This window comes from Dreissena polymorpha, chromosome 4 (assembly GCF_020536995.1).
Source record: "Dreissena polymorpha isolate Duluth1 chromosome 4, UMN_Dpol_1.0, whole genome shotgun sequence".
Classification (NCBI taxonomy): domain Eukaryota; kingdom Metazoa; phylum Mollusca; class Bivalvia; order Myida; family Dreissenidae; genus Dreissena; species Dreissena polymorpha.
The window spans coordinates 77,062,633-77,075,907 of NC_068358.1; the positions used below are offsets into that span (position 1 = coordinate 77,062,633).

Here is a 13,275-nt window from a genome sequence, read left to right on the forward strand (position 1 = left end):
CCTCAACATCACACTAAGTGTGATGAAAGTGTTATCTCTATATATTTTTATATAAAATCTTTACATTTCATTTTGTTATTTATAATCCATTGCTAGATAGCAACTATTCATACATTTATACATGATGACTGGTAATAAACACTTTAAAGCTAGTTGTAATACGATAATATAACAACATATTTAATAAACATTTCTGAAAGATATGATAACTAATTATGAAAAGTAAAACTAACCTGTAACACATGAAGATCACTTTATTCCTCAACTTCACACTAACTGTGATGAAAGTGTTATGAAGAATAGTGGTCATGGTATGTTCACTCATGCGTTACAGGCTGATCACAATGGGATTAGTACTGGGGAATGATGATTTGTTAAATTGATTGAAAGCCTTGATCGACGGACTATAAAAACACTGTAACTGTAAATGTTACCTTATGACAAATATACGTGTAGTTTTTGAGACCTAAAACTTGCAATCAATTACCAGTCTAGGAATTCTAGACTAGCTATTGGTCAAGATGAACATTCACACACAAATTTGCTCACCCGGGAATCCGAGTTCTATAATCCGTTCGGTAAATATGTTAGAAATACGGATAATTGACAATTTAGGCAAGAAGATGCACTGCATAATCAATTTTTACCGTGGCTATAATTGAATTTGGAATATTATAAGTTGACAATAACAATAGGGATTAGTCGTGTAATAACTGGTGATTTAGTATAAATAGCGACCCCTTTCGAATTGATAGTCTTTTTCTTGTGCAATGTGTAACAGATCTTACATTGCGAGCATAGTGTCTACATATGACGACAGATATAAATTATTGATAATAAAGTAATATATCAACATCGGTACTCATATCCAATTTTATACATAATCAAAACATTAAAAACATTTTACATACTAAATATTTATGTGTGAACATACGCATCTTAAGTCAGTCCGATATTTTGAATGAATGTGATCACTTTATGATAGAAGTAAAGCAATATGTATGTTATATGGAGTCTGTAATTAACCATCTACCAACGAGGTTATTAACCATAATACAATCAGTGGTAAATTCAAATAGGATGGGTCGGATATGTGTAATTTGGGTAGTATTGGTTAAACATGAATGAAAATAAAACATTCTTCTCGATAATGACGTTTTTCTTGCATTACTTTAGACAAAACATGACCCTTTCTGACCCTTCTCTGATCTTGTTTAGATTGGCATTCTAGTCAAACATTGTATAAATGCATATTTGAGGGTAAAAGGATCGAACAGAAAAATCTTACTCTTTTACAGGGGCCTTTTTACGTTTTGGTGAATTGACAAAATAAAAAAAGGGTTTTATTTTCGCAAATTTTCGTTGAAGTTATGATATTTGTGATGAAACACTAACAATTTATATTAACCATGCTTTAAAATATACATTATATGCATCTTTTGACAATTTGAAAACCTTCAAATAAAAAAGCGTTGCAACGCGAAGCGATTACAAAATTTGGAGAGTTCTGTTGTTGTCGTTATATTTTGGGATACTAAGGGGGATTGCTTATATGAAGTATAAAATATATCCATCATTCTATGGGCACGGATGGCCGAGTGGTCTAAGCGATAGACTTTTAATCCAGTGATGATTGGTTCGAGCCCAGTTAAGGGTTACTTTTTCTTCTCTCTTGAATTTCATTCTTGTTTTCTACTGTGGCGTTGTGGATCCAATGTTTTCATTTATCAATATAAAGCATTTAATGACAAACGTCAATACCTGCCAAAATCTGTGCAAAGGCCCCTTTAAATATTGTTTTTCATAATGAGAAGGGACGACACAAATTATGCGGAGCCAAAGCTATGATATTTTTATTAGTAGCATCTCTTATATAACATTTATACCATGCCGTTAGTAGTTTGGTCAATATTAGTAAGATATTGTACAAACATTAAAACAAAATGTCGATTATTCAATATTTCTTCAGCAAACAGCGCATTAATATAGTCCCCCATTATTTTATATTGAGAATGTTTGTAAAATTCAAGTTATATGGATATTCAGATGTGTAATTGGTCAATATTGAATCCAAAATAAAGTATCATGACAACAACACCTCAAAGTGTTGACACTATATGGATGTATGACCCACTCAAATGTTAGATAACTGACGAAAATATTCAACACATATTGTGTTGTAAATCTGCAAATAATAATGAACGTGTAACTTTCCGAAAAAAACAACACCATATATATGTTCCAAAATAATGCTTTGTTTAAGGAAGTGAAGATCACAGAAGCCAGCTGCCTCACTTTTGTTATAGGCTTTTGAAAGAAAATAGGACATTATCTAAATAGCAGAAGTCCAGTTTGGTATCCGCGATATCCAATATATAATGGTTATGCAATTTTGGCTCGATGATTGAGTTATACCCTTTTTACACTTTACAGTTTCATGTTATGTATTTCAACTCTAGCTAGTTGGCCAAGTACAGTATCGTTACTATCGAATGTGTTTTGCAAATCACGAACCATGAACCAACATTCACATTTAAGGAAAGATTCTTGTTGTTCCAAATACCATCGAAAAATTGGTGTATATATATATATATATATATATATATATATATATATATATATATATATATATATATATATGCGCATAGTCAAACTGTAACATCAATTACTAAAAATAAATTTGTCAAAACTTTAACATATGGAACCAATTACACATCTGTGTTGTGTATTTTTTAAAGATAAAAAGTGTTTTCGTAAAAAAAATCACAATTCTTGCAAAAAAGAAACGGGAACAAAATTCATAACAGTTGTCAACAATAACCGATACGCGATATAATTTCTTCAAAACAGGATCACAAACAAACTAGATTCGACGATAAGAACGCTGCCGTTTGATTATATGGTGGAATAGATACAGGCCAAGCCATTTATATTATGTAACATTCCGCTGCTTCTAGCGGTGGACCATATACAAATATCGGACGGTATGTGGAGCAAATTTACATAATGGATAGTTTAAGGCTAATATGTTTTTGAAATATTACCAGCGTATGTCTTGATCCCCTCTTCTTTGCGCGTTCATAGCCGACAAAGTTTGGGAATACATGCTTAATGATGCTTAAAGTAACATTTAATATTGTCCGAGGTATAGTGTTCCTAAAGAGTACAACACGAAAGCCTTCAGATCTTTGTCACTTAAGTATGGGAGGCCTTGAATGCCTGGCCCACAGATATGGTGCCCCATAAATGCATGCTGTTTCTTTGCCTGGTGACTTCTGCTCTATTGATTTTTCTGCCCGATTGTCCACAAATAAGACTCACTAAAACTATATGGTGTGTGCTCGATTGCAAAAATTTCATGCAAACGAGTGAGTTTACTTATTTTGCTCAAAACTGTTCCGACGGTAATTAATATAACGAATGCTTATCAAACACCTTCCAGCGATTACATGGCAAAGGCTGATCTCACTACATGACAATCGCCGTTGATGTGTCACATTTTATATCTGTGTCAATTACAAATATTTGAATATGTATCATCTTTGTGTAAGTAAAAGGGTCTGCTGTAAAAGTAATACAAGTTTTCGTGACAACGATAATTCGGTTATCAAGCATGGGAAATTACACCTGCCCTAATTACAGTTCCAAATGAGATAAGACTCGATGGTGTAAGTAATTTTAACTACATGGGTCATAAACGTGTTAACAAGTGCGGCGCGGCCTACTCGATCTTAATTCTCAAACAAGGAATCTGGAATTTCAAACAAAAATAGCCAACATCAACACGTTTTTCATAAAATGATTTCAATAGGAACGGACCCAGTTCAATTAAAAAAAAACAACACAAACGATAATGATAAACGATAGCGATAATGCGAAACTTAAATAATTGTTAAATGTTTTGATAATTATTTGCAATCGATATGATAATTTGTGTTATTATAAAAAACTGGGCATAAAATCATGATGTCTTTTGCGTTTTGATGTAAGTATTTATTTGAAATTCGATCTGTCCTTTTTTTGTTATTCTCAGACTAAAGTTGTACGCAATTTTTCTATGAAAACAAATAATACTTTAACTCCCTAGGCTGGTAAAGCGCGCGGGGGGGGGGGGGAACAATTGTAGGGTTTGCGTCTAGGCGAAAGCCAGCCTGGACAGTAGATTCGTAAGGAAATTAAAACCTTTCTAAAGAATGACAAATGAAAATCTAGGACTGGAACAATTTTTTATCATTATTGCAACTATTTCACCAACCTTCATGAGTGACCGTGTATTGCATTGAGGACAGAAATTCGCACAAAAAGTAAACGTGTATTATATGAAAATAGAGATGTATTTACTTATTTGACCTGTAACACATATTACCGTTAACAAAAACTTCTTATGGTCATTAAGTTCGTGTTTTTAAACAAATATCGGATATTTCATTTGAAAAATATTGTAAAGAGGCTTTGCGAACAGCGTGTTAATAGAAACAATTTTATAAGTATCCAATACAGTCATCGACAATATAAGTTGTATAAAGCGATCCCATACAGTCCTTGACAATATAAGTTGTATAAAGCGATATGTAGCCATGAACTTTGTAAACTCACGACGCTTCGTTACTAACCAACTATAGCACGTCTGTCACGACAATCTCCTTATGAACGTGTGTTTGACACAAATTGAAGACATTTCAAATGTGGTGATAAGAAGTTCAAACTGGACATGAGTATATGAGACATGAGTATATAAAGACCGAACAGCCGAAAGAAAATAAGGAACACCATCTCACAATGCTCGGACTTGTTATCTTCGCCAGTGTAGCCTGTGTGGCCGTGAATGGCTGGGCGACGGGTCTAGTGTCGCAGGAATGCATGCAGTGTATTTGTCTGGTGAGAAGCGCTTTATGGAATAATGCAAATGTGTGTCGAGCAAACCGTAAAAAACAGCATATTCTTTATCAATTTGGTACAGATAGTTTTAACAGTTTTTATACACTGAATACATTATTCATCACTGACCAAAGACAAAAAGAGTTTATTATAAAAGTCAGATATACTAAAAGTAAAATGCAACTGATATCATTATATATGTGTCTATAAGTCAAACATTCCAACGGAATTGTTGTCTATGATTTTATCCTAGTTTAAAAATTTACAAACTACATTGGCAAGAAATAATTCTTGTTATACAAAGAGAACCTTTAATTTTTCACAAAATCGTTCATTTCTGACTTCAGACCTAACTTTGTATAATTAAAAAATATCTTCAAAATAAATCAATTGAAATTAAACCAGGTTTACTTGCGTCTAAATTGATGTTTTTAAGCATTTGTTGTAAAAGTGAAATTGTTACAGGTTTTGATTCATTACACACTGAGGTTGTACCAATGTTCGCGTTGCTCTTTCGTTTTGCACTTTTGAGGTTTGACCTGTACTTTAAGTAAAAATAACTAATATAATGGCTGTGTGTCCTTGAAATACTTCTAGTTACGAATACTTTGGCATTATACAAACCAAACCTAGCGGAACTGTCTTAATTATTTACATAGACGTAGATCTAAATCTACGTCTCTGTTATTTAGTATAAAGTTGGTATGTTTGTACTCATTGAACCTTCGCAACGAATACTGATATAAAACACAAACAGATCAATATAGCATGCATTTGTATTGCTAACGCCATGCATTACTAGATTTACATTAACAATATACTGAATGCACTCGCAGCACGTATTCCTTCTCTTGATTTCAGCAAGAGTCCGGATGCGTTGACCCAGGCTGTAAGATGGACGTGGGCTCGCTATCATGCGGATACTTCCAGATAAAGGAGGCCTACTGGATTGACTGCGGTCGCCCTGGTGGAAGTAAGTTCAATTCAATCACTTATTTCTGTCAATCGTTTTTTATCAGAGGATCTATCTAGTGACAGACAAGATGGCGACGTCCATGCCGAGACAGTTATTTTCCGCCGTTTTATACCCTTTATTACTGTTTAATTTTTAAATGACGCTCACTGACCAGCCATATCAGTTAAAATTTGATTAGCGTTTATTTCGTATTAAAATTCGCTGTTTCTCTACCTAACTCAACGAAGTTGCCATCTTGACTAGAACGTGATTTCCCAATCTGTTAATCATAATCAACATATTTTTGTTCACGAGCATTTGAACCGTAGCAAGAGTGGGTTCAAACAACGCGAACCTGTGTTATGTACGAATTATATTTGCAGTCAAAAACGTATTATTCATAAAGGACGTGATTTTGAAAAGTTTTTATTGCGCCAGTTTGGTTTGCACACACAAATTAGTATTTGTAATCCAACAGTAGGGATTTTTACCTATGTGGGTTTTTACTATAAGATCAATATGGTACATCAGCCAATCTATATCACATGTCATACTCCTGCATGGGGTTTTCTTTTATTTGCTGGATAGAAAAGGAATATTGATTTGAGATAATAATATTGTAAAATATTGTTTTGTATGTGATAAACAGCAAAAATAAATAAAAACGTGCATGTACACGTCAGCGAGGCCTTTATCTCCAGGCAGGTGTAGATTGGATTCAATGAAAATATTCGGTCATTAAAGCTAATTATGGTGTAAAGGGAGTTCGGGTATTAGTATTAGGAAAGTTCTTGAAATAGACGTGTGCTACGGGCAGTACGTATAGATGTACCATCTTCATTTTCAGATACAATATGGATTTCAAACGCTTGTTTGTAAACGCTTAAGTCGTGTCCTGAGAAAACTGGGCTTAATGCATGTGCGTAAAGTGTCGTCCCAGATTAGCCTATGCAGTCCGCACAGGCTAATCAGGGACGACACTTTCCGCCTAAACTTGATTTCGGTAAGGAGGGACTTTCTTGAAAGTCAAAATACCATAAAAGCGGAAAGTGTCATCCCAGATTCGCCTGTGCGGACTGCACAGGCTAATCTGGGACGACACTTTACGCACATGTATTATGCCCAGTTTTCTCAGAATACGACTCAAATCTCAAACATGTCATGCCTATACCCTTTTTCCAGGCTGGAAGACGTGCGCCAGTGACAAGACGTGCGCGTCCCAGTGCGTGCAGGCTTACATGGCGAGATACGTCGACCACTTCCACTGCCCCCACACATGCGAATCGTACGCCCGTGAGCACAACGGCGGACCGAACGGCTGCCATTCTGCCAGCACCGTCGATTACTGGCACAGGCTGTTGACCAAGCCAGGATGTGCTCATGTGCATTAAATAATACAAATATCTATGCCGAATATCAAATAAAAAAGACGCGTGATGAATGTAATAGCGTTGCTGCTTTTATGTTACTCTCACGTTTAATTGAGCAATTATAACTTCAATGCCATGATCACACACCCGAGACCAAAAAAGAACTGAACGTTTGTGTGCAGATTCACTTAGAGTCTTTACTATGTATATAAGCGCAACAGATAAAACCAAGGCAACGCCATTTTTGATCAAATGGAAATTATTTGAACAAATTCGGTAGATGCCTATCATAGAAAGTTACATTGCAAAAACCAAACGTCAGTACCCTGTGGTTTCAGATAGGATTTTTCAATATTCTCATCATTTTCATATTGGTAGATGATAACGGTACGATGTAACACGCCTAAACCAAAACCTGTGTTCACTGTGATATCAGATAAAAATGTGTTTAAGTGTTTCAATATATACATTGAAGACACACAATATGCCTTAGGGCGGGGACACTTTTGACCCTGGGGGCATGATTTGTACAATTTTTGCAGAGGACAAATAGTCTATGTTATGTGCTAAATATAATACATTTCTGACCCTTTTTGTTTGAGATATTTTGAAAGTTATCATTTCAGATCATGTTGACCCCAGGGGCGTGATTTGAAACAAAATTTGTTAGTGTCCCTAAACGATGCAAAACTCCAGTCACAAAGGGATTGCATTCCTACTGCGTTCTTACGGCGACCCAGAACGATGTAGGATTGCTAAGGACATATTTGGTCGTCGTCATACGCATACATTCAGTTTGAATTTCAACATTCGACAATATTTGAGAATTACGGCGACTTCTTTTGACATGATCAAAAGAAGCGGCGAAGATTTGCGTTAAAACGGCATCCTTACTGGTTGCTCAATGGTCGCCCTATGAGACTGAAGCAAATCAGTAGCGTAGTGTTTACTTCGTCAGGTCACGGATGATCGATTTCGACTATGACCTTTACATTCAATATGTATTTCGTGCATATAAGCCGCCACACAACCAGTAGTATAAAGACGACCATGTCCGGAACTCACCTTCCTTGGTCCAAAGGGCATCTTTTCCCCGTTTTTCTTTCACAAAGATAGCTTTGGTATTGTGTGATGTGGGTGTTTTCCGGGGCACTCAATCATAATGACTTATTTGGTCCGTTTACTTTTGCTCATGATCATTTTGGTTCCATATTTATTTTTCAGTTTTAATTGTAAAAACTATTTGAGCTCTGGATGTATACATATGAATTGGATCGATTCAAACACATTTGAAAAAGGTCACTTAAGAATAATTTCTGTAATTTTCTGTAAAGTTTCAATATAATTATCCAGAGGTACGGAAGGAGACGTCGTTTGTTGAAATTTTACCCACTCACGAGTCACTGACGGATGACGGACATCACGTAATCCAAAACGCACGCCATTAGCATGAAGTGCATACACTGCAGTTTATATCAATACCAACTCAATACACAATCATTTGAAAGGACATCATTTCAAAGGACATGTGTTGACATTCCGTCCAATGCTGGTACTAAAAGCTATCACATGGCTAGTCAATACTGTGCTCTCAAGGTTAAACAAATCGTACGCTCTTTATTTACTTTTGGCAAGTACTAGATGTCAACCCGAAATTGTTACCATAATATTCACTATATCAGTACGTAAGAGGTCAGGGCCTGCTTCCTTATCACGCCTAGCTCGACAACACTTTTGCTTTCTGACACATACAATCAGGCGTTCTTGAGTCTAAATTCATTAAATAGTGATAATAAAAGTGACAGTCTTGAACAAAGTGTCAATTATTTTTTGTATTAATTACATATTAATAAAAAAGAATGTATACATTACATTCAAACAAGCATATGAACACTCATGTTCATCATTTGTGTTCTATAGTAAAGAAGTCACCTATCGTACTCGCCAAAATAACAAAAGCGTGTGTAACACTTTTCATCGATATTTAAAAAAGCGTGTATAACCGACATGGCGTTTAATACCATTCAAATTAAAAAAAACGTGTTTGAGTCGTAGCTCGTAGGCTTTTGCTCGAGAGGTCCCGGGTAAGAGCCGCAGGGAAGCTTTTTAAAAACATATTTTAAACAGAGAGAAATAGGGAGAGGGAGAGAGAGGGAGATGGAAGGGAGATGAGGAGGGAGAGTGCGAGGATGAGGAGGGATGTGTGGGATAGAGATGCTAACATCTTGCAGTGCGGGGGGTTCGGGTTTTCGTGAGGATAGAGCTCTCGCGCTATCTGCGAGCTCTCGACCCGCTCTCTCGTCCTCGCTCGCGTCTCTCGCTCCGCTCTCTCTCTCCTCTCTCGCTCTCTCTCTCTCTCTTTTCTTTCTTTCTCTCTCTCTCTCTTTCTCTCTCTCTCTTTTCTTCTTCCTCTCTTTCTCTCGCCTTCCTTCCTTCCTTGCTCCCCTTTCTTTCGTCGTTTTTTTTTCCCTATTCTATATTTGTATCAGGTTCGTTTTCACATTCGTGTAAAGAGTTAATACCTTACTTTACGATCAATGTCTACCTTATTGGCTTATCGAACTGTGGGTATGAGTTGAATTTGTCCTCGTGTTTATTTGACTTATTATAAAGGAAGACAGCTTAATACATTTGAATATATTTTTTTTTTTAAAGAAAATGTGTTATGCCTCTTAAAGTGTATTTTGAAATGCTTGCACGATCCATAGCTAGTTGATTTCTACATACAGCTTCCTGCGAACTGAATGAAACCAATATTATAAACATTCAACACAATTCTTGAATAAGTAAATTTGATTGCCTTACAGAATCAAAGTACTGACAGTACTGGTGTGACGATGCTTTTGAAGAGGATTGATATAAAAGCAGCTATTTAAGTTTATTTCATCACCACAATTGTGTATGTGGATACGAAAATTTTGGGTAGGTAAAAAAAAGAGTACGAAAATTTTGGGTACAAAAAAGATATAAAAAAAATTGGGTACGAAAAACGATTTGGTTACGAAAAAAAAATTGTGTAGGAAAAAAAATGGGTACGAAAATTTTTTTGGGTACGAGCAAAAATTTGGGTACGAAAAAAAATTGGGTACGAAAAAAAATTGGGTACGAAAAATGTAGGGTACGAAAACAAGGGGTACGGGGATGTAGTACCCGTGGGGAACTTGTTCCATTCAGCGAAACTGGGAGGCGGGTTACATTCTCGATCAAATATAACAAGAAATATTTTTAAAAAGATATTCGACGTGTATTTTCTGTAACACTTATCTTAAAAAAACGTTGTGTTACAGTAAAACGTGTGTGGGTTATAACATTAAGTTTCAGCATATAAATTCAAAACTTGGTATGCTTTAATTACACCATGCTCTTTAATTTCACGTATATCATACCAAACTTTATATTTCGTTGTTTCCTTTCCTAAGTTAATGATGCTATGTTGACGTGATTTGACATGCCCATGAGCGTGAACATATGATTTTTCTCTTTTAATATTTGTTTTTTTTCTCTAATTCAATAAGCTTAGGCATGTTTGTTCGTTAAGTACGGCAATAATTTCATGATGATTCCCGAAAGTAGGTTTGAGCACATAGTCGTAAGAGAACTTGAATACTTGAGTTCGCCCATGAACACATGGTAAGGTTAACTTAATCTCCGCGATATGAACTAATATGTGTTTAAAACAGCAAACAATATCCAACAAACGAATGAACTATCAAACATAGTATGTGCACTGATGTGGCTCTGTAATTTCTGTTTGAAAAGTTTATTAAATATGCAAAATGAAAGCACGCATAAGAGCGACTTTCTCATATGTCATGAGTGTGTGTATCCGAGTTTATTTACAGGTTCTACTGGCCTCTTCACGAGGTTTTTGTAGCCCGACCTGTCACAAATGTCATAGGGCTATTATGCTGTTTATATACCATAGTCGCTACAACGTTTACAAATGGCAGGTTCGAACTAATTCGTTTTCTTTACACTCGCGTTGAAAGTTAATTATACACGTTTTAATTCGCAACTAATATACTGAATCGCGACAAATTTCAAATACAATACAGAAAATGCATAGTTGTTTCATTGATCTATAAACATATAATGGATTGAATATAACTGATTTAAAATTAACGTTTTCAAATTATTATTAAATCTTTTTCACCGAATATGCTGTCCTATTTATAGCTGAGCTTCCTATACCTTTATCAACGATAATCAGCGAGGTATGCCGATTAGAAAAATCGAGCTATCGCAATCGGACTGGCTCGGTCTTTTACATGGGTCGCCATTGTGAAGACTTTTTCATGATATGATAACTTAGACGAGCAGCTTCGCAGCATCGTCAAAAAGCCTTGTAGATTCGAGACAGTTGTATGGAACGGTCTGCTGTCTACTGCTATCAAGTTTACCGCATGTTCTCATAAATATCAGGTGATGGCAGTGCAAAAAAACCTAAACAATACATGACAATTAGAACTAAACTCGTTTGATAGTATGCTTATCGGTTACTTATATATGTGTGATTGATAACCGCAAAATAAACTGTTTCAAATATTGATAATAGCAGCAAAACGAATCGATAGTATTCACTGTTTTCATTGTAAATACATGTACATAATAAGTTTAACGTTATGAATACACTTTTACTCGGAATTCCCCAGTGTACCATGAAAGAAAATGACGTGGCAAGGTCGGAATTCTGCTTTAGTGTACCTTTTTTTATGCCCCCGATAGGGTGACATATAGCAGTTGAGCTGTCCGTCAGTTCGTCTGTCCGTCAGTCCGTCCGTCCGAAATTTTTAACATTTGCCATTAATTTTGCAATATTGAAGATAGCAACTTGATATTTGGCAGGTATGTGTATCTCATGGAGCTGCACATTCGAGTATTGAAAGGTCAATGTCATTCTGCAAGATAAAAGGTTAAAAAAACAAATCCAAGGGAAGTAAAAAGTTTTAAAGGGAGATCATTTCTATTTATCATTTGTTTGGCAGGTATAGTTCATTTTTACAAGAGAAGTAATATTTGCTAAAGAGATATAATCAAAAACAAAACTAAATAATTCAAAGCGGCGCAGTAGGGGGCATTGTGTTTCTGACAAACACATCTCTTGTTGATCACTTTTTTTTTTAACACAATTATTTTTATATACATTCATTGAGATTCATTTTCGCTTTAACCGGTTTATCTTTAGAAGATATACCGGTTATCTTGCAAACTGATTTGTAACTTGTATTTTTTACGGCGTAATTGTTCTTATTCTAAAGCACTCATTTTATTTGATTAATTTGATAAACTCCAAACAGTGGTCCATCTTCAATGATTTATGGTCCGAATGAAAAACTTAAATATCTCTATTGTGTTAATTACCCGCCACTCATACGGCATATTTATCATAATGACATATCAGTATATAACCAGTTCACCTTCAATGTTAACACGAATCAGCTATGAATGGTGCGGACATGATATGATGATCATGCTTAAAGCTTTGTGTGCACCTATTCATTAAATCCAAGTTTACACTAGGTCGGTATACAAAACATTGTGTACCATAGATTGCATGCTCCCCAGAAATAAGAACACTAAATATTCATTGAACAAGGGCATGAACAAACGGAAATATTCGGTTGAAAATACCGCTCTGTAAGAATTATGGAGGGCATGCAAATACTCTCTTTAGTTATTTTATTTAAATTGTTAAATGTTTTTTAAATATCATTGAGTTTGTACCAAACGACCCAGCGGTAGAATTTCACAACCTGCTTATCCAGTTCATAGTTCTCATTTGCATGAGTCTTTTTCTAAAATGTATGTATAAGAGCAGTCCTGAAACAGTTAAGAACAATTGTTGCCCATCACACGTTGTGGATGAACGGAACCGGGAAATGTGATTGCAGTTAAGAAAAAGAATGCTGGTAAACCCGTGATACATGTTTATATTAACAGTGAATAACTATCTGTCGGGAGATTTATCAATTGAATACTAAACAAAAACTTATATATTAAACATTGCCATTTAAGAAAACTAATTGTATTTTGCAAATAAAACCATACAACATTTCATATAGATACATATAA

General features: G+C 35.3%; 1 protein-coding gene across 1 annotated transcript; it reads left to right on the top strand.

Moving 5' to 3' along the window:
• Nucleotides 1-4,704: 4,704 nt before the first annotated feature.
• Nucleotides 4,705-7,274, top strand: LOC127879460 (lysozyme-like). The gene is made up of 3 exons (XM_052426311.1): nt 4,705-4,878; nt 5,740-5,851; nt 7,016-7,274. The coding sequence occupies exons 1-3, from the start codon at nt 4,720-4,722 to the stop codon at nt 7,222-7,224; spliced, it is 480 nt and encodes a 159-aa protein (XP_052282271.1). The 5' UTR covers nt 4,705-4,719; the 3' UTR covers nt 7,225-7,274.
• The last annotated feature ends 6,001 nt before the right edge of the window (nt 7,275-13,275 follow it).

Bases quoted from the DNA above. Each gene is read 5' to 3' on its own strand.
- LOC127879460 (XM_052426311.1), top strand. From the start codon at position 4,720: ATGAGACATGAGTATATAAAGACCGAACAGCCGAAAGAAAATAAGGAA. The intron at 4,879-5,739 runs GTGAGAAGCGCT...TCTTGATTTCAG, and splicing joins GCATGCAGTGTATTTGTCTG to CAAGAGTCCGGATGCGTTGA. The intron at 5,852-7,015 runs GTAAGTTCAATT...CCCTTTTTCCAG, and splicing joins CTGCGGTCGCCCTGGTGGAA to GCTGGAAGACGTGCGCCAGT.